At 43.9% G+C, this 24,175-nt stretch overlaps 2 protein-coding genes across 8 annotated transcripts in view; one reads left to right on the top strand and one right to left on the bottom strand.

Annotated features, from left to right (window-relative positions):
• NTHL1 (nth like DNA glycosylase 1) overlaps window positions 1–9,089 on the bottom strand; it is a 32,422-nt gene extending 23,333 nt beyond the window's left edge. The window contains exons 1-3 of one of the 2 annotated variants that reach the window (XM_077449369.1): window positions 8,907–9,089; window positions 6,808–7,031; window positions 7–177 (exon numbers count right to left, since the gene is read on the bottom strand). In XM_077449369.1, coding sequence (XP_077305495.1) covers window positions 7–177; window positions 6,808–7,031; window positions 8,907–9,003 — 492 coding nt within the window. In that variant the 5' untranslated portion in view covers window positions 9,004–9,089. Of the gene's footprint in view, window positions 1–6; window positions 3,539–6,807; window positions 7,032–8,906 lie in introns of those variants that run through there. The other variant, XM_077449370.1, reaches the window with a different exon arrangement.
• Window positions 9,090–9,092: 3 nt separating this feature from the next.
• The window catches only part of TSC2 (TSC complex subunit 2), a 105,818-nt gene continuing 90,735 nt past the window's right edge, over window positions 9,093–24,175 (top strand). For all 6 annotated transcript variants that reach the window (XM_077449368.1, XM_077449367.1, XM_077449364.1 and 3 more), the window contains exons 1-4: window positions 9,093–9,224; window positions 17,752–17,906; window positions 18,308–18,394; window positions 23,068–23,178. In XM_077449368.1, the coding sequence (XP_077305494.1) occupies window positions 17,772–17,906; window positions 18,308–18,394; window positions 23,068–23,178 (333 nt within the window). In that variant the 5' untranslated portion in view covers window positions 9,093–9,224; window positions 17,752–17,771. The remainder of the gene's footprint in view (window positions 9,225–17,751; window positions 17,907–18,307; window positions 18,395–23,067; window positions 23,179–24,175) is intronic.

Below are 24,175 nucleotides of genomic sequence, written 5' to 3'. Positions count from 1 at the left end.
TCTTACCTTCCAAAACCCTACTGGATAGATCAGCTTTCCCAAAGTCTCTTCGTCGGTCTCCAGAATCTTCTGTACACTCAGTCCATGCTCCCGTAACTTGGCCATGGCTGCCGAGGTCACCTGATCCTTTGTCTGGCTGGAGAGCATCAAGGAGAGCAGGACCTGATAACGCATCACCTGCACAGAGACAGCGGTTAGATAAGGCGAGACCATGCAGCTTTCAGTACTTCAGATCATTCGACCACTATGCCACTGAAATTAGCTAAGGACTATTTTACCAGCTTGGACCAATAGAAGTGTGCATATGCCATACCTGGCCAATTCCCATGGAAGCTGGAAATCACAGGCTACTACAGTGATATTCACTAGCTTTCAGGTCCCGTGCCAAGCAGCTGCTGTACGGCTTAGTAAACACAGGAAGTCGTTCGCATTCCAGCCCCGCCTTACTATCGCAGTGCACAGGGAACGTGGAAGCCAAAGACATACTAGATGCAAGTCTCATTCTCTTGGATCAATACGTTCCGCCCAATGCGTTTTGTCCCCAACATCACCAAGCGCCGCTGATGACGTCATGGTGATAAAACGCGTCGGAAAGAAACGTTATTTACCAGTTAGTTTTGATTGGGTCATAAGTCTTTGGGGAGTTTTAGCTCTTATTTTAGTAAATGAGTATTAAAATCACATTATATCACCTTTGAGTGCAAAATTTGAATAGGTTTGTTTGTTCAAATTATTACACATTATTACACATAGCTCTATTTTTCTTTATTGTTTAATTTTGATAAAAAAACTTTTCACATTGTGCTTTATTCCAAAAGGATGAGCTATTTCCCCAAAGATCAACCTGCCAGGGGTGCCCAGCATTGCTCACAGAGATCATCACCCAAAGGTGACTGGATTGTGTAACTATAATCATCATGTCTATAGGTATCTTATGGCTACTGCTCACATTTACATGTCTGCTTACGAAATAGAAAAATCAAGCTATTTTCACTGGAACACACTTTCATGTAAACATTACAAGGATAATAAAAACGTACACTGATCAGCCATAACTTTATGACCACTGACAAGTTAAGTGAATAACATTGATTATTTTGTTACAATGGCATCTGAAAGTCGTGGGATATATCAGGCAGCAAGTAAACATGTTGTCCCCAAAGTGCATGTGTTAAAAGCAGAAAAAAAAATGGGTATCCCAGTTTGTTGTGTATGGGGCTGTGCAGCCGCAGACTGGTCACGGTGTCCATGCTGACCCATATCCACAGCCAAAAGTACCTACAATGGGCATGTGAGCATCAGAAGTGGACAACAGAGCAATGGAAGAAGGTGGACTGGTCTGATGAATCACGTTCTCTTTTACATTTTGTGGATGGCTGGGTGTGTGCGCATCACTTACCTGCGGAAGAGGTGGTCCCAGGATGCAGTATGGGAAGAAGGACATCCAGCGGAAGCAGTGTGATGCTTTGGGCAATGTTCAACTGGGAAACCTTGGGTCCTGCATTCATGTGGATGTTCCTGGACACGTGCCACCTACCTAAACATTGTTGCTGACCAAGTACATATCTTGAAAGTCATCATCAATTACTCATCACATGGAAATGGCATTCTCTGATGGAAATGGCCTCTTTCAGCAGGATAATGTGCTCTGCCACGCTGCAAAAAATGGTTCAAGAATGGTTTGAGGAAGCAATTTCTTTGAAATGTTGACTTGGCCTCCAGATTCTCCATATCTCAATCCAATTGATAATCTGTGTGATACGCTTCAAGTCTGATTCATGGATGCCCCACCTCACAACTTACAGGACCTAAAGATTTCCTACTGACAGCTTGGTGCCAGATACCACAACATACCTTCAGAGGTCTAGTGGAGTCCATGCCTGGATGGGTCAGGGCTGTTTTGGTGGCAAAAGAGGGGCCTACTCAGTGTTAGGTTGGGGGTTCATAAAGTTATGGCTTATTCGGGGGATACTTACAGAAGACACACTATTCACTTTCCTTGAGTATAAATAATTAAAATATTAAACAGGTAGACTGGCTCCGCAGGTATGGGGAGCTGGGGACACCTACTGTAGTTTGTGAAAGCTATTAAGAGTTAGCCCATGTCTCGGACTGTAGGTGTGCACCTGAATCTGCAATATTAGTTTTGGATGGAATTTTTAAGCTCATACCATTATGTATTAATCTATTTTATGACCAGAGGTGGAATGCAGCTCATGTCCAAGATGATCCAGGAAATGTAAACGGCGATGAAAGCCAAAACCGCATCCAGCAAACACAATCCCCGGCTGTTCTGTGCTGTAATGAGCACTCTGCATATGTTTCATCTGTGCACGGTGTCCGGGATCACACCGTCATTTTACTGGCATTCCAATCAAATGGCTAATACACACACAGGCCAATAAATCACACATCTGCTCTCCACTATCTTCAAATACACAGATAAAATACTGCTGTTCTTCTGGATTTAGCATCTTGTCCTAGAATGTTCTTATGTGGTCAGAATTCGAAGAAAAGCTTCACAACATTCTGGACATTCAGTACACAGAGGAGGAGTGGAGCATATTACAGTGAGCCCTGTGCTATAGAAGTAAAAATTAGGGTTGTTCCGATACCACTTTAAGCCCTTGTACACACGGTCGGAGATTCCGACAACCAAATCCGTGTAATTCCGACGGATTAATTCCGGAAGAAGTCCGGAAGTGATGTTGCATACACACGGTCAGACAAAGTTGTCGGAAAATCCGATTGTACATAACGTGATGACGTTATTTCATTACGACAGGACTACATTCAGGCTAGTAGCCAATAGCTTTGGTCTAGGAATTTGATCTGAGCATGCATGGCACTTTGTCCGGCGGAGTAGGCTACACATGATTGGAGTATGTCCGATGGGAGCATTTTGTCTGAAAATTTTACCGGCAAGTTGGAAAAATTGGTCCGTCGGATATTCCGACGGAAACAGTCTGATGCAGACCACACACAGTCGGAATATCCGACAAAACGGTCCGATAGGAAACATTCAGACGGAATCTCCGACCGTGTGTACAAGGACTAAGACAAAAATACAGATACTTTTTTTCAAGTACTTACTGATACCGATTACTGATACTTTTTTTTTTTTTTTTTAATGTCGTGACAATTTTCAGGATTTGGTGGCACTGATAGGTGGCACTGACTGATGGCTGGCACTGATAGATGGCACTGCTAGTGGGCACTTAAATGCAGCACTGATTGGCAATTGCTGACCTTGAATAATAATTGACATGAATGATGCAATGAAGGATTTTGCAATGCTATATGGTAGAGCATTGCGAAATCCTTCCTTTCCTCTCATCATTCATGTCATTTATCATATAGTATATGCTGCTGGCGATGCCCATCTTCGTACACCTTGCATACAAGAAAAAGAACCGCTGCTCCAGGTGTATAAAGATAAGGCTGATTGGAGTACCCTGCAGAGTGCTAGCCCCGGCCCGCCTCCATGGGAAACGTGGAAAGAAGAAAGAAATGGCTGCACATCCAGAACTTCCAGTTGCCTTTTATTTTGTTTCACAAAGATAACACCAAAGACACCAAACTGTGGTCATGTAGACGCGTTTCACACATCCATCTTGTGCTTAATCATTACGAATGTAAGTTAACGATTAAGCACAAGATGTATGTGTGAAACGCATCTACGTGACCACAGTTTGGTGTCATTGGGGTTATCTCTGTTAAACAAAATGAAAGGCAATCGGAAGTTCTGGATGTGCACCCTTTTTTTTCTTCTTTCCTTGGTACACCTTGCACTCGGCCGCAGACGGAGACACGGAACATCACTAACGTTACTGAATATATGATGCTCCGGTCACCAATTCTGATAGAACATGTGGCTGTGCCCTGCACCCCATGCCCCTGCCAGCTTACCTAGTTTTACTGCTGCCAGCCTGTTGAGGACTCGCTCTCCTGTCCACCCGCTGCCTTCTGGTTGTGAGCAACACCGCCTCTTTGCCAGGTATCGGCTTAGGCATCGGGAAAATATGTGCGAGTATAAGTACTCTCGCAAATGCTCGGTATCGATACTAGTATCGGGACGACCCTAGTATAAATTATTGCAGCAACCACCATTTTATTCTCTACGGCCTTTGCTTTCAGAAAATATACATGGTGTTTGGGGGTTCTAAGCAAAATGCTGATTTTACATGTCTGTAAGAAATGCCAGAATTGTCCCGGTTTTGAAAAGGTTAAAATTCCATAATGCTTGCAGGTAAAAAAAAAAAAAAAAAGCTAATGCGTTTCAGCCTACATGGCCTCGGTGATGTCATTGGGGCTCATTTACACAGGCACTCGCCTCTGTACAGCATACAGAGCCATTTGTTTATCTTTCTGTGCTACCCTTGAGCTGAGTGCAGGCAGCCCATATGCAGTTGTGCTCATAAGTTTACATACCCTGGCAGAATTGATGATTACTTGGCCATTTTTTAGAGAAAATTAATGATAACACAAACTTTTTTCACTCATGGTTAGTGATTGGCTGAAGTAATTTATTATCAATTGACTGTGTTTACTTTTTAAATCATAATCACAACAGAAACTAGCCAAATTACCCTGATCAAAAGTTTACATACCCTGGTGATTTTGGCTTGATAACATACACACAAGTTTACACAAAGGGGTTTGAATGGCTATTAAAAGGTAACCATCCTCACCTGTGACCCGTTTGCTTGTAATTAGTGTGTGTGTATAAAAGGCCAATGAGTGTCTGGACTTCTGACAGACCCTTGCATCTTTCATCCACTGCTGCACTGATGTTTCTGGATTCTGAATCATGGGGAAAGCAAAAGAATTGTCAAAAGATCTGCGGGAAAAGGTAGTTGAAATATTTAAAACAGGAAAGGGATATAAAAAGATATCCAAGGAATTGAGAATGCCAATCAGCAGTGTTCAAACTCTAATGAAGAAGTGGAAAATGAGGGGTTCTGTTGAAACCAAACCACGGTCAGGTAGACCAACTAAAATTTCAGCCACAACTGCCAGGAAGTTTGAGATGCAAAGAAAAACCTACAAATAACTTCAGGTGAAATACAGAACTCTCTGAAAACATGTGGTGTGGCTGTTTCAAGATGCACAATAAGGAGGCACTTGAAGAAGGATGGGTTGCATGGTCAAGTCGCCAGAAGAAAGCCATTACTACTCAAATTCCACAAAGTATCCCGCTTACAATACGCCAAGCAGCACAGAGACAAGCCTCAAACCTTCTGGCTTAAAGTCATTTGGAGTGATGAGACCAAAATTTCGCTTTTTGGCCACAGCCATAAACACTACATTTGGAGAGGATTCAACAAGGCCTATGATGAAAGGTACAGCATTCCTACTGTGAAACACGGAGGTGGATTGCTGATATTTTGGGGATGTGTGAGCTACAAAAGCACAGGAAGTTTGGTCAAAAATGTTGGTAAGATGAATGCAATATGTCATCAAAAAATACTGGAGGAACATTTGCATTCATCAGCCAGGAAGCTGCACATGGGACGTACTTGGACATTCCAACATGACAATGATCCAAAACACAAGGCCAATTCCACCTGTCATTGGCTACAGCAGAATAAAGTGAAGATTCTGGAGTGACCATCTCAGTCTCCGGACCTCAATATCATTGAGCCACTCTGGGGAGAGATCTCAAAACGTGCCATTCATGCAAGGCAGCCCAAGAATTTACAGGAACTAGAAGCTATTTGCCAAGAGGAATGGGAAACTTTACCATCTGAGAAGATAAAGAGCCTCATCCACAAATAAAAGACTTCAAACTGCCATTTATGTTAAAGGGGGCAATATATACAGTAGTAAGAACTGGGGTATGTAAACTTTTGATCGGGGTCATTTGGATAGTTTCTGTTGTGATTATGATCTAAAAAGAATAAACACAGTTGATTGACAATAAATGACTTCAGACAAACACTAACCATGAGTGAAAGAAAAGCTTTTGTGTTATCATTCATATTCTCAGAAAAATGGCCAAGAAATCAAATTCTGACAGGGTATGTAAACTTATGAGCACAACTGTAAGTGTGTCCATATCCATCAGCTGTACAGACTCACCCACACAGCCACGTCTGACCAGCATGCAGGGAGGGGTGCACGGACTGGGATGCAGAGCCTGTGCATCCAAGATCATCCATGCGTGCCGGTCAGACTCACCTGTACAGCTGATGCATTCACTTATATGGACTGCCTACATGCAGCTCAGCTCAAGACTGAGGGCTTTTAAAAGGATTACTGAAGCGGGGGCTGTGATGATTTTATAAAGCCGTGTACAACACCCTGCCTTCCCCTTCCACCAGCCATGTTCTGCCTGCATTTCTTAGAGAAGCACAGCGACCCAGTGGTGATGTCACAGAGTCTAAAATAAAGTATATCATTTTTTATTTAAAAAGGTTATTAGCAGGCTGATGGGGACGGGGGTTGAGTAAGGAGAAACCAGGGAAGAAAAGAATAAGAAGATTACAGGCATACCCCACTTTTAAGTACACAATGGGTTTTATTTACTAAAGCTGGAAAGTGCAAAATCAGGCTCACTTCTGCATAGAAACTAATGAGCTTCTAACCCCAGCTTGTTCAATTAAACTTTGGTAATAAAACCTGGAATCTCATTGGTTTCTATGTAGAAGTGAGTCTGATTTTGCACTTTCCAGCTTTAGTAAATAAACCCCATTGTGTACTTAAAAGTGGGGTATGTCTGTACACTTCAGCATAATTTTTGCCCTTTTCCCATTGACTGTGGCCCTTAAGCAGACAATAGTCAGGGCCCTCTCCTACAGACCATACCTCTGGGGCAGCGTTCTGATCAAAACACTTCTCAGCCCCCATCTGATCCACGGGGGCATCCCGTCCGCTCCTCATCTGCCGGATGTTCTCCAGATGTTTCTGCCAGTTTGTCGGCTCCCACTTCAGCTTCTTCTCCGCGTCCTCCGCCGAGTTCTCGTATGCCACCTGCACCCTCTTCTGCACCCCTCTGCACTTTCCTCTAGAGGGGGGCACACCAGCCTCACCTGCAACAACACAACCATTAGAAATTCTGTCTACAGTTGCCACCTCATCCCTTTAATACCAAACACATATTAATTACACATGTTCAGGAGCTAATTTAATGCAATAAGTAAATGTAAATACCACCTTAATCAGCCACAGAACCTGTGTAAAGGGATTATAAAACGCAATGGGTTTGATTTACTAAAACTGGAGAGTGCAAAATCTGGTAAAGATCTTCATAGAAACCAATCAGCTTCCAGGTTTTATAAACTTTTTTTCTTTTTTTTTTTTTTTTTAACAAAAAATCCCCCATTATTCTTCTTCAGGGGTCCCCTGCCGGAGCTCAAGGCCCCTCCTCTTCATTGGGCTCCCCCATGGATAGCAGTTTTCCATGGGGGAACCATACGAACTTGCTCCGTTGACACAGACAGCAGGACTCAGCCCCACTCCTGTTTCACTGGATTTGATTGACAGCAGCGGGAGGAGCCAATGGCTCCTGCTGCTATCAATCTGCCCAATGAGGAGAGAGACAGCACCGGGAGCCACTGCGCTTGTTGCACATTGCTGGATCAGGCAAGGACAAGGGGGGGTCTGTGGGGCTCGCTGGAGCACAGAAGGCTTTTCACCTTAATGCATAGAATTAAAGCAGAGCTCCACCCAAAAGTGTAAGCTCTGCTTGTTTGCTTTGTATCACCCCCCCCCCCCCCCACCCGGGTGACATTTGCCACCTTCTGGGGATGGGGGAGGGAGAAACCGGTACCTGTTTTTGACAGGTACAGTCCCCACTTCCTGCCTGGAGAGAGATGCCGTGAGGTCCCCCAGAAGTTCGCCCTCCTCCTCCTCTGCCAGGCCAGTTAGAAAGTGCAGTGTGCTTCGCGCATGTGCAGTAGGAAACTTTTGGTTTCTCTTACCACGAATGGCGTCGGCAGCACCCGAGAGCAGTTTGGAAACAGCTGCTGACTTTTCATTTTTGGAGGGGGGGGGCTGGAGCTCCGCTTTAAAGTGGTTGTAAACCCTTACAAACCACTTTGACCTACAGGTAAGCCTAGATTAAGGCTTACCTGTAGGTCCAAGCAATATCTCCTAAACCTATATGGTTTAGGAGATATTTGCCCGAAAACGGGCACCGCTGTCTACGGCGCATGCGCCGTAGACAGCGGCGCGCAGGTGCACTGAGCGCGGCAGTTCCAAGAATGGAGCTGCCGCATTTGTCGACTCCCGTGCGCATGCGCGGGAGTGACGTCATCGCGGCTTCGCCGAATGACAGCGGCGGAGCTGCGAGACGCCACCAGCAAGATGGATGCGGCGGACTACAGGGGACAGCGGCGACTTCGCTGGCTCCTGTGTCAGGTAAGTGACACATAATGGGCTACTATGCGATGCATAGTAGTCCATTATGCTTTACCTTTGCAGGGAAAAAAAGAGGAAGTAAACTCATCAGGGTTTACTTCCTCTTTAAGGTGAAAAATCTTAGGGATTTAGAAGCACTTTAATCATACTGAATGCGGCTTTGAAATCATTTCAAAGCTGCATATCAGTGCGACTTCTGGTACGACTAGGCTGACATCTGCGCGACTTCATGCAAAGATATCTATGCAATCCGCACCTGAAATTGCCAAAAACAAACAATGCAAGAACTTTCTGTCAAGTCCGCGTGCCACCGAAAAAGTCAGATTTGAACCACGCCATTGCCCACAATAGGGTGCGACTTGTCAAATTGGATGACAAGTCGCACCGGTGTGAACAGGGGCCAACTGAACAAGATGAAGTCAGAAGCTGATTGGCTATCACACACAGCTGCACCAGATTCTGCACTCCCCAGTTTTAGTAAATCAACCCCCTTGGTGTCTATGGAAATGGCAGGTTCTCTTCTTTCCATCAGTCCTCCATATTACCTCCATGCTGCTCTGGTCTGTCTGGTCTGTCTCCTCTCCTCCTCCAGCCGTCCTCCAGCACTTTCCTCCCACTCCTGGTCACCCTGACAGAGCTCATGCCTAAACGTCAACAGCCTCACCACACATGGGCAAACCCGCCACAGCACTACAACTCCCAGCATCCTCCGCGGGCGCTTCCGGGATAGGGGCATGTGACCGCGGTGGAGGGCGGGGCGCCGCAGGGGTGAAGGGGGCGGTACCTGCAGGCCCAGAAGCCGAGGATTGAAGTTGGGTGAGTGGGCGCGTGCCAGTGACAGCAGAGAGGGGGAGAGACTGCAGGTGAGTGCAAGAGAGAGAGGTGTGTGCAATCACCAATACTAATACTACTGTGTACACTGCATGACTGTATACATGCACTGCTATACCTAAGCAGTGCACTTCTGTATATAGAATACATGTCTGCATTACTACAATATATTCTACACTTCTTTACATGCATATATGTTATACACTGCATTGTGTGTCTTTCTTTATCTGTGTGTGTGTATTATTAGAATTAATATACATAGATATTTACATACAGCTTAGTGTGTATGGACACTCGGTCACAAAAGTACACCCCTCACGTTTTTGTAAATATTTTATTCATATCTTTTCATGTGACAACACTGAAGAAATGACACTTTGCTACAATGTAAAGTAGTGAGCGTACAGCTTGTATAACAGTGTCAATTTCCTGCCCCCTCAAAATAACTCAACATGCAGCCATTAATGTCTAAACCGCTGAAAAACAAAAGTGCGTACACCCCTAAGGCTAGGTTTACACTGAAGCGATGCGGGAACGCCGCGAATCCGCGGCGGGTTCCCGCATCGCATGCCTCCCGCCGGCAGTTCACACTGCCCTATGCGGACTGCTGGGAGTGTCAGTGAAACCTTAATGACACCCCCAGATCAGTTTGAATATCGCAGTGCGATCTGCAAACTCGGACAGGAATCGGATCGCATGGTGTGAACCCCCATGCGATCCGATTCTGCTGCGGACCAAAAAGAGGGTCCCGTGCGAGTTTGCGGCGGGTGCGATGCGAATTCAGCCATACTATCTGTATGGCTGAACTCGCATCGCACAGAGATCGGATGTGATTTGAACTGCAGTGCGGTGCGAATCACATCCGGGTCTCCCCGCCGCAGCGGTGTGAACCCAGCCTAAGTGAAAATGTCCAAATTGGGCCCAATTAGCCATTTTCCCTCCCTGGTGTCATGTGACTTGTTAGTTTTACAAGGTCTCAGGTGTGAATGGGGAGCAGGTGTGTTAAATTTGGTGTTATCGCTCTCTCATACTGGTCACTGGAAGTTCAACATGGCACCTCATGGCACACAACTCTCTGAGGATCTGAAAAAAAATAATTGTTGCTCTACATAAAGATGGCCTAGGCTGTAAGATTGCTCAAATTGAGCTGCAGCATGGTGGCCAAGACCACACAGCCGTTTAACAGGACAGGTTCTACTCAGAACAGGCCTTGCAATGGTCAACCAAAGCAGTTGAGTGCACGTCCTCAGCGTCGTATCCAGAGGTTGTCTTTGGGAAATAGACATATGAGTGCTGCAAGCATTGCTGCAGAGGTTGTAGCGGTGGGGGGGGGGTCAGCCTGTCAGTGCTCAGACCATACACCGCTGACTACATCAAATTGGTCTGCATTGCTGTCGTCCCAGAAGGAAGCCTCTACTAAAGATGATGCAAAAGAAAGCCCACAAACAATTTGCTGAAGACAAGCAGATTAAGGACTTGGATCACTGGAACATGTCCTGTGGTCTGATGAGACCAAGATAAACTTATTAGGTTCAGATGGTGTCAAGCGTGTGTGGTGGCAACCAGGTGAGGAGTACAAAGACAAGTGTGTCTTGCCTACAGTCAGGCATGGTGGTGGGAGTGTCATGGTCTGGGGCTCCATGAGTGCTGCCGGCACTGGGGAGCTACAGTTCATTGAGAAACCCATGAATGCCAACATGTACTGTGACATACTGAAGCAGAGCATGATCCCCTCTCCAGACCTAAACCCTATTGAGTATCTGTGGGGCATCCTCAAATGGAAGATGGAGTGCAAGGTCTCCAACATCCACCAGCTCTGTGATTTCGTCATGGAGGAGTGGAAAAGGACTCCGGTGGCAACCTGTGAAGATCTGGTGAACTCCATGTCCAAGAGGGTTAAGGCAGTGCTGGAAAATAATGGTGGCCACACAAAATATTGACACTTTGGGCCCAATTTGGACATTTTCACTTAGGGGTGTATTCACTTTTGTTGCCAGTGGTTTAGACATTAAAGAGGAAGTAAACCCTGATGAGTTTACTTCCTCTTTCATTCCCTGCAAAGGCAAAGCATAATGGACTACTATGCATCGCATAGTAGCCCATTATGTGTCACTTACCTGACACAGGAGCCAGCGAAGTCACCGCTGTCCCCTGTAGTCCGCCTCATCCATCTTCTCGGTGGGTCTCGCAGCTCCGCCGCTGTCATTCGGCGAAGCCACGATGACGTCACTCCCGCGCATGCGCACGGGAGCCGACACGCGCGGCAGCTCCGTCGCTGAGAATGCCGCGCTCAGTGCGCCTGCGCGCCGCTGTCTACGGCGCATGCGCCGTAGACAGCGGTGCCCGTTTTCGAGCAAATATCTCCTAAACCATATAGGTTTAGGAGATATTGCTTGGACCTACAGGTAAGCCTTAATCTAGGCTTACCTGTAGGTCAAAGTAGTTTGTAAGGGGTTACAACCACTCTAATGGCTGTGTGTTGAGTTATGTTGAGGAGACAGAAAATGTACACTGTTATACAAGCTGTACACTCACTACTTTACATTGTAGCAAAGTGTCATTTCTGCAGTGTTGTCACATGAAAAGATGGAATAAAGTATTTACTAAAATTTGAGGGGTGTACTAACTTTTGTGAGATGCAATATATATATATATATATATATATATATATATATATATATTATTATTATTTTGGATTGAGATCTGGCGAGTGTGGAGGCAATTGGAGTACAGTGACCTCATTGTCATGTTCAAGAAACCAGTGATGAGATGATTTGAGTTTTGTGACATGGTGCATCATCCTGCTGGAAGGAGCCATCAGAAGATGGGTACACTTTAGTCATAAAGGGATGGACATGGTCAGCAACAATACTCGGGTAGGCCGCGGCTTTTTAAACTAGCAAATATCCTCCACACCATTACACCACCAGCAGCCTGAACCGGTGATACAAGGCAGGATGGATCCATGCTTTTTATGTTTACGCCAAATTCTGACCCTACCATCTGAATGTCACATTTGAAATCGTCATTCATCAGACCAGGCAACGTTTTTCCAGTCTTCTATTGTCCAATTTTGGTGAGCCTGATCAAATTGTAGCCTCAGTTTCCTGTTAGCTGACCACTGGGTGTGGTCTTCTGCTGTAGCCTATCTGCTTCAAGGTTTGTGTTGTGCGTTCAAATGGTAATCTGCATACTTTTTTTGTAACAAGTGGTTATTTGCATTACTGTTGCCTTTCTAGCATCTCAAACCAGTCTGCCAATACCCCTCTGACATCAACAAGGCATTTTCCTCCATACAGCTGCCACTCACTGGATATTTTCTCTTTTTCTGACCATTCTCTGTAAACCGTAGCGATGGTTGTGTCTAAAAAGTCCAGTAGATCGGCAGTTTTTGAATTGCTCAGACCAGCCCAATTACTTAGACCAAACCATCTATACCAGTGTTTCTCAACTTCAGTCCTCAAGGTGCCACAACAGGTCATGTTTTCAGGATTTCCCTCAGATGAAACAGCTGTGGTAATTACTAAGGCAGTGAAACTGATCAAATCACCTGTGCAAAATAATGGAAAGCCTGAACACTAGGGGTGCAACGGATTGTCACCAATCCGTAATCCAAACGGTTCACCCTGTGCGGATCGGCAAACGCAGCGAAGCGCGCCTCGGCCTTAGGAAAGGCCGCGGCTTCAGCCTAGCTCTGGGGCGGCGGCCATCTTGGTGCACCCGTCTGCCGTTTACAATGTGATTGCTCTGTCAAATGAAGGAGCGATCACTTGTAAACAAACCGGCATCATTATGGCGCCGGTTTGTTTACATGTGATCGCTCCTTCCTCTCTCCCCTCTGTGTACTGATCTGTACAGTGGAGGGGAGAGATCGGATGGCAGCAGCGCTGTGGGCTGGATCTGTAGTGCCCACTGCGCTGCTCTGACAATTGCAGTCAAAGCAATCGCTCAATACCCTGGCCATACTTGGCGATACCCAGCCAATATTACAGTGGGGGGGATGGCGTGGATATTACAGTGGGGACTATATGGTGGAGTTTTCACAGGTTTTTGCAAATTCTATTTGCTGATCCGAAAAATGATCCGATCCGTGACTCTGATACGGATCGGATCGTTCCTCGGGAGTTTTTTGATCCGTTGCACCCCTACTGAAAACATGACCTGTTGGGGTGCCTTGAGGACAGGAGTTAAGAATCGCTGATCTATAGTATAGAATCTAGAGATTATAGATTTGAGTGCTGCAACCACAGCGATGTCAGACAGTCAGAGGCACTCACAGGATGGGAGGCACAGGATGCAGCTTAAAGGATAAATTCACCTTTCTACAAAAAAATAAAATAAATGCACATAATTTTGCAGGTAAAAAAAGTATATTTGTTTTTTGTAGTAGGAGCCTGTAAAGCATTGCACCAGTGACCAGCAGATCTTCGGTGCCATGCACACAGTCAGTGTATCTGTTTCCTGTACAGGTATGCTGATACTTGTTGACAGGAAGACTCAATGAGCTTCAACAGCACCATTGTGGTTCATTGAGAAGCCAACAGCCGCTAAGGATGTCACGACTTGTAATTCATTCATACAGAGCTGTATGCATGGATGATAAAGCCATGTGGGCAGAGCCTCAAATGACCACACTGGAACTTTTCCCCATACTGTCACGGGCACCCAGCAAGATGTCTTCATTCTGCAAACAAGCCAATCTCTATTGGTTAGGAATGTGGAGTTGGTGATACTAAAATCATATGAAATTATATAATTTGTACATTGAGCCCTTGTGCGTCACGCCTACGCGTTTCGCCGTAAAGGCTTCCTCAGTACACGGAAAAGCTACAAAGACATGGCAAGAGAGAACAATAAATATCACCATCTTCACATGAGCTGCGCCTCAAGTACAAATGTCATGGCAACAAGGACAGATCCAAATATATGGAGCGGTCAACCACGCTGTGATAGTGGACAGCAAGTAGCACATTCTGAGTACAGACAGAAATTTATAGTTGCTTATAGCAGGGGCAGGAAAGAAGTCCCAGTCAGTAAATTACCATCAATGGGGACAGCCAATAGAGAACATGATCCCATCCACATAAAGCTTAGTAGATGCTGATGAAACATAGTATGGCCAAACGGCATATAAAGACTGAAGGTGAAAGTACTTTTATGGAGACAATGAAGCCATACCCCTGGGAGACAGCCCAATGAGTGTCAGCACATACACCATATTTCTGTACAAAAGGGTCACTTTTTAAAAATGGTGGTAGTGAATCTCCTCCTGCCATGGAATTGGTTGAGGATTTGGTGCATTTGACACAAATCCCATAAATGTTCTTTTTTGGTATTTCCTGCCCTACCAAATGTCTAGCCTGGTGCTGACGGTATTGTATTTAATATATTGAAATCGGGGGTTCAAGTTCTTACGCAAGCCCAGTTCTTAGGGGACCTTGTAGGCTTGGCTTTGTCAGTGTACACCTCGCCTTAACCTGAGACTTCAGAAGGTTTGGAGATTCTGGGTATAAAGTTGGAGTCATCTGGAGTGTGATGTGTCATGTGAGGTCATCCCATTCACACTTCCCCCTTGACAGAGGGAATCATAACCAAGGGATCACTTCTGTTCTTTTAACCACTTGCACTCCAGAAGATTTGACCCCTTTTATGACCAGGCCATTTTGCCTGACAACGCTCCACCTGCATGAAATTTATATCAATTTTTTTCGCACAAATACAGCTTTCTTTTGTTATTACTATCATCACTGCGTTGATTGTTTTTTTTTTTTTTTTTTTAATAAAGGAGAGACCAAATATTTTTAAAATATATATTTTGGTATAAAACATAACGGATTTAAATGTCTTCATAAATTTAATCCAAAATGTATTCTGCATCACGATAAGTGTGTATTAACTAGTTCCCGACCTGCGCACGCTGATGTACGTCGGCAGAATGGCACGGGCAGGCATATTGGCGTACAGGTACGTCCATTTTTAAATGCCGCCCTGTCATCGCATGCGCGCCGCCAGCCGGGACCCCCGTGAGTCCGGTCGCGGGTCCCGCGGCGTCTTGCGGGGTTATGCCGTTGTAAACGGCATCTCCCCGTTCTGCCTAGCAAGTGAAGCTGATCTCTGCTCCAAATGATTGGAGCAGAGATCGGTGTTCACTAACATAAAGCCCAGCCCCCCACAGTTAGTAACACGCCCCTAGGAACACTTAACCCCGACACTGCCACCCCCTGGTTAACCTCTTCACTGCCAGTGTCATTTACACAGGAATCACTGCATTTGTATAGCAGTGATTGCTGTATAAATGACAATGGTCCCAAAAAGTGTCAAAAATGTCTGATGTGTCCGCCATAATGTCGCAGTCACAATAAAAATCGCTGATCGCCGCCATTATTAGTAATTAATAAAAATGCCATAAAACTATGCCCTATTTTGTAAACGCTATAACTTTTGCGCAAATCAATCAATCGATTATTGCGACTTTTTTGGTTCTACATATTTTTGGTAAAACAAAAAAAATGCGTATGGGCCTGAACTGAGGGAAAAAATTTTTTTTATATATATTATTGGGGGATATTTATTATAACAAAAAGGGAAAAATAATAAGTTTTTTTTTTTTTTTTTTTTCAAAATTGTCGCTCTGTTTTTGTTTATAGTGCTTTTGTTTATAGTGCAAAAAAATAACAACCGCAGGGGTGATCAAATACCACCAAAAGAAAGCTCTATTTGTGGGGGGAAAAAAGGACGTCAATTTTGTTTGGGAGCCACGTCGCACGACCGTGCAATTGTCAGTTAAAGCGACGCAGTGCCGAATTGCATGGTACAGTAAAAAAAAAAAAAAAAAACCTTGGATTGCGAGTATAATTCATTCCAGAAACATGCTTGTAATCTAAAGCACTCTTATATCAATTTCTCCCATAACAAATAATGGAAACTCAAATGATTCGTCCCACAACCATTCATTCATAGGGCCTTCCGTTTATAGTCTGTATAAAAAGATTATAGCAATGTGACCAGGTTGCGTAACCATAAAATGTCCATCCGCAAATGGGATTAGAAGCCTCCACAAGGGGATTAGAAGCAAAATCCAGTGGGAGCTCCAGAGTATAAAAGAGAAGAGAGGAGCCTCTAAGTGTAGCAATACGTTGCTAAATGTTTCACCTTCATTAAATGTAACCATATTTCTACACTTAGAGACGCCTCTCTTCTTTTATACTCAGTTGTGACATGACGCTACTTGTATTTCAAGACATCGCTTCTATATAAAGTCAAACTTTAGTTTGGCAGAATTGTTTTTTTTTTTTTTACCTTCCTCTTGAGGCTTGAGCACAAGTTCTCAACAGGATTAAGGTCTTGTGAGTTTCTTGGCCATGGACATGAAATCTCAAGGTTTTGTTCCCCAAGTCCCTTGGTTATCACTTTGCCTTATGTTAAGGTGCTCCATCATGCTGGGAAAGGCATTGTTCCTCACCAAACTGTTCTTGGATGGTTGGGAGAAGTTGCTCTCTGAGGTTGTTTTTGTACCATTCTTTATTCATGGCCGTGGTCTTAGGAAAAAGTGTGAGTGAGCCCCCTCCCTTGGCTGAGAAGCAACCCCAGACATGAATGGTCTCTGGTTGCTTTACTGTTGGCACGGGACTGATGGTAGCTCTCACCCCTTCTCTGGACAAGGTTTTTCCAGATGCCCCAAATCGAAAAGGGGATTTGTCAGAAGATTACTTTACACCAGTTCTCAGCAGTCCCATCCCTGTACATTTTGCAGAATATCAGTCTGTCCCTGATGATTTTCCTGGAGAGAAGTGGCTTCTTTGTCCTTCTTGACACCAGGCCATCCTCCAAAAGTCTTCTCCTCACTGAGTGCACAGATGTACTCACACCTGTCTGCTGCCATTCATGAGCAAGCTCTGCACTGGTGGTGCCCCGATCCCACAGCTGAGTCAACTGTAGGAGACGTTAATTTTCATGGCAAAGAGGGACTTTGCAATTCATCTGATCACTCTTTATAACATTCTGGGTTATATGCAAATTGTCATCATAAAAACAAAGGCAGCAGACTTTTTTTTTTTTTTTTTATACTAGTAATGACAGTGATTAGCGACTTAGTGGGACTGCTACTTTGTGGGACTGGGCACACTGACATCACCAGTGACACTCATTACAGTGATCAGTGCTAATCTACACTGTCACTGTTCTAATGACACTGGCTGTAAAGGGGTTATTTCAAGTGATCAAGGGGTTAAATGTGTCTAACCATGTGTAATGTGTGCTGCTTTTTACTAAATATTTTTGTTTCTTATCCACTGCACACAGCCTATCGGTAGGTCCCGGCCATGAATCATTGGCTGGGATGTGCAGTTAGGCTGGTTCAGCAGGAACTGTCCGAGATTCAAACCAATAATGGGCAGGCAGAATGTACCAAGTTGATCACTCAAAAGAACAATAAACTGGCCCTTTGGAGAAAGTTTGGAGATCCCTGGCATAGCAGAATGCTGAAAGTGTGTCTAAACTTCAGTTAAGTTTGATAACGTTATATTCCATGTGTACTAACCATGCTTTGTGTCCACACAGGGCCCCTTGTCACTCCAACCATGGCACGCCAAATGGGCAAAGACCCGGGCCTGAAGGAGAAGGTGAAGATGTTTTTGGGGTTTGGTCCCCCACGTCCCAAATCCAAAAATTCGGACAGGCAACCAGAGTACATTATTACTGCTGAACTGCTGAAAGTACGTGGTCTGTCGTTATGGCTGCGTATCTTGTATCATCTAAAGTGGCCAATCTCAACCAGAATTCCTCCAGAGGTTGCTAGGGGTTTCTTGATTGACCATCAGTCTGATGGGGCTGGGGCCAACACCAATTTGAAGAGCTATGGCATGGCTCCAATATCCTTTTCATCTGTCTATAAAGGTGGTATTCTGATCACCAATGTAAGGTGCATTTTTCCTTCTGACCCTTGTTTGTTTTTTTTTTTTTGTTTTTTTTTTTTAGCAAGGGTTCCCCTAGACCTGAAAAGTATTTCAAGGGTTCCTCTGGGGTAAAAAGGTTGAGAGAGGCTAATCTAATTGTTTTCTCTATTTTGAAGATTCTTCATTTCATACTAAAATGCTTCCTCCTGTCTGTTCACTAGGACCTGAGCCCCGAGAGTGCCCTCAGTGCAAGGCTGCGTGCAATGAATCATGTCTGTGAACTGGCGAAAACAAAGAAGTTTGAGGATGTAAGTGTGACGGTTTATCAGTGTGTAAAAAGCCTCTAACGTCTGAAGCAACACATGCTCTTGTGGCAGAGAAAAAGGAAAGGGCTAACGTCCGCCCTAGTGTAATACTGCTTAAAAAAGGCACCTGATATGATAAAAGTTGCATTCACATTTGGAAGCGCATATACAGGTATGAAGTACACGTGTTCCCCGCTCCCAGATGGTCACTGCAAGAAGTATCGATGAACGAGAGACATCCAACCTCCCCAAAGCCTGATGGCTGCTCACAAGCCGCCTGACAACACCTCTGGCTGCGCTGTGATGTAACCTGTCACAAAGGGAGAGATGGAGACAATGTCAGTTCGCAGGGTTGCTAATGATGACGTAATTTGGTTTAGGGTATCCCCGCGCTGTCGTTAAGGGCCTAAACTATTTAAAAGGATAGGTTGCAGCAAACTACCGACAGGGGTATGAACCCTAACCCCCAGATAATAAAAGTGAAAATCAAACAGATGGTGTTGCGCTACCTGAACTAGATATAAATATAAAGAGCCTAGTACTGGAAAAATTAAAATCTAGCTATAAATCAACTAGCCTATCTAAAATAGAAATTAAGGTGTCTTGTGCTAGTGTATTCTAAAACTTGAATTCCAGAAATCATGTGTTTATATATCAACATAAGTAACTAAGTAAAAGGAAAAAATATTCCATAAAGTGCAAATGTTAAAACGTGCAATTCATAGTGCATGAAAAAATTATAAAATACAGTCTTTAGTGAAATTAAATAAAGTGCCAGTGATAGTTCCGTAATCTTCTTAAAAAATAAAAAAGTTATTAAATATGTATATAAGACAGTCTATATAAAAGCTGAAATAGGTGCTCAGTGACTTGTTCAGTGCTTCTCAAAAAGAAAAACAGGTGCCAGCAATCGTGTTGTAATTTCTGTGTCTCCAGTATACACGGCACACTAGGTGAAATGGCCCCTTACCTTACTGCTGTAAGGTAAACAGCAAATCAAGCAGCAAAAACAAGGGTCCAGGGATTCTATCCCAATTCCTAGCAGGTGGATATTGGTCCCCTCAGGTAGGTATTTTTCCTCTCAGATAGTTTCCATATAGATCTTTGGCTTCAGTATAGCTCCCAGAGGTCTCATAGGAAAGATAGAGGTACACTCGGATGGTGAAGTACGTTCGTAAAATTTATTGTAACGATATATAAAAAGAGGTACTCACAAACATACGATAAAATACAGCATTAAAAACGGACGAGCAATCCGCTCGTGTATGCGAACGTCACTTCCGGTATCCTCGTTCCGACGCGTATCGTCACTGGTCACGTGACTTCAGGATTCCCTGATGAAGTCACGTGACCAGTGACGATACGCGTCGGAACGAGGATACCGGAAGTGACGTTCGCATACACGAGCGGATTGCTCGTCCGTTTTTAATGCTGTATTTTATCGTATGTTTGTGAGTACCTCTTTTTATATATCGTTACAATAAATTTTACGAACGTACTTCACCATCCGAGTGTACCTCTATCTTTCCTATGAGACCTCTGGGAGCTATACTGAAGCCAAAGATCTATATGGAAACTATCTGAGAGGAAAAATACCTACCTGAGGGGACCAATATCCACCTGCTAGGAATTGGGATAGAATCCCTGGACCCTTGTTTTTGCTGCTTGATTTGCTGTTTACCTTACAGCAGTAAGGTAAGGGGCCATTTCACCTAGTGTGCCGTGTATACTGGAGACACAGAAATTACAACACGATTGCTGGCACCTGTTTTTCTTTTTGAGAAGCACTGAACAAGTCACTGAGCACCTATTTCAGCTTTTATATAGACTGTCTTATATACATATTTAATAACTTTTTTATTTTTTAAGAAGATTACGGAACTAACTATCACTGGCACTTTATTTAATTTCACTAAAGACTGTATTTTATCATTTTTTCATGCACTATGAATTGCACGTTTTAACATTTGCACTTTATGGAATATTTTTTCCTTTTACTTAGTTACTTATGTTGATATATAAACACATGATTTCTGGAATTCAAGTTTTAGAATACACTAGCACAAGACACCTTAATTTCTATTTTAGATAGGCTAGTTGATTTATAGCTAGATTTTAATTTTTCCAGTACTAGGCTCTTTATATTTATATCTAGTTCAGGTAGCGCAACACCATCTGTTTGATTTTCACTGCTAATGATGACGTGTTTCAGAGGCATGTCCGCCTTTATCAAGTCACTCCCATACCTCCAGTATATGTCTTTTTATTGGGAGTTGTCATCTTCCAATGTTGTGTGTGTGTGTGTGTGTGTGTGTGTGTGTGTGTATATCTATCTAATCTCTCGTATATTAATCTCTCTATCTCTATTCTATATCTATATATAGATATTCAAAAACCTATAAAATCATGCAAATTCATAACCATTCTAAAGAAGTCCTGGCAGTTCAACCACCTATACCTCATTTTTATTTCCTCATTCTATTGTAGTAGTTTCCAACACTTGCCACCCACAGCAGTGATAACTCGCTCAAACCATTTACAAAGAAGGGGAAAGGAGTTGGAACCTGACCCAACCCTGTTCCATTACCCCCGTTCTTTGCAGATAGAATAATCCTCTATGCGGGGGTTCTTCTAATTACTGACTCCCATCATTATTGGAAAAACCGGCTCTTGTGGAACTACCTGTACTGGAAATTTGTAGCAGTTTCAGGCAATGCATTGCTATGAGAGACATGTTGTCTTATAAGGAAGCATATGTCATCAGCACATAGATGGATGGATTCATCTAAGCTGGAAAACACTAGTAGAAGGCTAAATAGACACAGCTACTCCATTGCTCTCCACTAGCTTTTGGGTCCGGTGCTGAGTGGCTGGCCTGTTGCATTATGAGCATAGGAGGTTACAGTCGCTCAGATTCCAGAGAGTGTTGCTTTTTCCTGAATGAATAAAAAGTTCTCTACCTGAGGTGGGGCAGTAACGTCACACTGTCCCCCTTATCCAATCAGAGAATGCTTGGCATTCATTCAAATAAAGCAAAGTGTTCCCTTAATGCCACCCATGCCGAGTGGCTGACCTCCTGTCTTCAGAATTCAGCAAGCCAGCTGCTTGGCACGATATCCAGGAGCTGGAGAAGGTTATTGGCGTTGCAGAGTCTACTACAGTGATTTCCAGCTTCCAGGGTCTTCAGCCAGGTATGGTTAAATGTGTAAACTGTGTGTGTATGTGTGTGTATGTGTGTGTGTGTATGTGTGGTATGTATGTATGTATGTATGTGTGTGTGTGTATGTATGTGTGTGTATGTGTGTGTGTGTATGTGTGTGTGTGTGTATGTGTGTGTGTGTGTATGTGTGTGTGTGTATGTGTGTGTGTGTATGTATGTGTGTGTGTGTGTGTGTGTATGTATGTATATGGAGAGAGAGAGAGAGAGAGAGAGACTCTCATATTCTCCAATATCTGTCTATATGTGCAATATTTCACACACTTCCTGCTCACTCATGCAGTAAAACTAAATGAACCATATAAATCACTCCAGAAAAGTGCACCACAAAATAAAGTTAACAGTAATATACAATAAAGTGGAACTAAACCCTCCTATCCTTTTCAGGAAGCTGCCATCTTAACCACCTCAGGCCAGCGCTATAGCTGAAAAGACTGCTACAGTGCAGGCTTACTTTGCTGGGAGGTGTACGTGGACATCCTCCAGTGATTGCCTGCGTGTCTCCTGCGGCGGGCGGCACACTCTGTGATTGCCGAGTCCTTTGAACTCAGCTGATCACAGATCGAGGTTAAGGACCAATTACAGCAGCCCTTTATCACACATTGAGCTGTCACACAATGACAGCTGATCACAGTATGTAAACAGAAGCCGGTTATCGGCTTTTCTTTCCTTGCACTGATGGCATGAGGAGAGAAGAAAGCCGATAACCGGCTTCTGTTAAAGGGACATCGGCACTGATAATCAGGGCACTGATTATCGGGGTGGTCCCAACAGTGCCCACTAGTGCTGCCAATTGTTGCCCATCAGTGCCACCTACCAGTGCCTCCTCAGTGCAGCCTCATCAATGAAGGAGAAAAATGACCCGTTTGCAAAATTATAAAAAATGTTTTGATTTTAATATTTTTGGCCTTTTTTTGTTTAGCAAAAAAACAGTGGTGAATAAGTACCACCCAAAATTTGATATGGGTACAGTGTTGCATGACCATGCAATTTTCATTCAAAGTGTGACGGCGCTAAAAGTTGAACATTGGCCTGGGCAGGAAGGGGATGAAAGTGCCCGGTGGTTACCTCTATTTGATCTGCAACTGCCGTGGTGCTGCACATGTTATCAGTTATGACACCAGCCATTTGATGGTTTGATAGTTTGGTGAGAGCAGAATGTAACTGTAAAACCTTTTTATTATATTAAAACCTGATAAAAACTGTCACATCTGTTCACATTAGCCAGTGCTGTTCCTTGAACCAAGATATGTTATCTTACTGTTGTAAAGATGCCAACTCCAGCACTTGCTCGGTGTGAGCGCAAACGTCCCTGGGGATGACGAAAGGCTTGTGCAGGCATCCTATGCATACATTGGTCCAAGCTGAACTATGTATAAAATGGCCATACTTGGAAAATTCTGATACAGTGAAATAGAAATTCTAATACATACGTTAACTGTTTCGTTTTACTGAGCAGCATGCTGTTGAAGCGATCTGGCTGGCGGTGGAAGACCTGTTGCAGCCAGACCAGCCAGCTGAGGGCAGACTTGATGTTCTGAATTTGTTGAAGAGTCTCATCGTTGGACAGGTATGTCTTCCTTTTTCATGGAATTTTCATGTGCAATATTTTTATTTAGATACAGTACACTCTTATCACGACATCTGAAATCTTCCAGAGGTTATGATATGAGTATAAACAAGAACATGCCAGAAGTATGAACTCGGAACAAGCATACAAGGTGTATTCTAAAAAGTGGTCCCCAGACTATCTGGGAGAGATGAGCCTGAGACACCCAACTTGTACTATAGCAAGTGTATGATAAACTATATTGCTTTAGCAAAGAAAATTTGTAAGATGAAGGGGAAAAAAAAGCTGAGGAAAAAACGTAAACAAGGAAAGGGGTCGGGGGGTTGGGGTCACTCTCAACCTGGTTGTAACGAGTGGTTAATTGAGTTACTGTTGCCTTTCTATCATCTCAAACCAGTCTGCTCATACTTCTCTGTCCTCTGACATCAACAAGGCATTTTCCTCCACAGATCTGCCACTGACTGGATATTTTCTCTTTTTCGGACCATTTTCTTTAAACCTCAGAGAGGGTTGTGCATTAAAATCCTAGTAGATCAACAGTTTTTAAAATACTCAGACCAGCCCGTCTGGCACAAACGACCATGCCACGTTCATTAAATCCCCTTTCGTCTCCATTCTGATCGGTTTGAGCCTCAGCAAGTCACCTTCACTGTGTCTAGAGGCCTAAAAATGCATGGAATTGCTGTCATGTGATTGGCTAATTAGCAATTTGTGGCCAACCAATAGATAAAAATGAATAATTGAAAACCTCAATATGCACAATCCTACACCCACAGTTGATCGAGGGGAAAGTGTAAGAAAAAATGCTAAAGAAAAGCATAGTTTGCCCCCCCCCCCCCCCCCCCCCCCAGGAAGTAATCGGATATTTTTAGGGATGCATCCCGCTCCACAATCTACTGAGCTGGCCAGATCTATTTCCTAAGGGGGTCTAGGTAACTTATCTGACTTGTATTTCCAAAAAAGCTATTTCCTGGAGTTGCACTTTGAGGTCTAAGAT

Source organism: Lithobates pipiens, unplaced genomic scaffold (genome assembly GCF_037356315.1).
Source record: "Lithobates pipiens isolate NorthernLeopardFrog02 unplaced genomic scaffold, aLitPip1_a1.2 Scaffold_22, whole genome shotgun sequence".
Classification (NCBI taxonomy): domain Eukaryota; kingdom Metazoa; phylum Chordata; class Amphibia; order Anura; family Ranidae; genus Lithobates; species Lithobates pipiens.
This window is presented reverse-complemented; position numbering and strand designations above follow the sequence as displayed.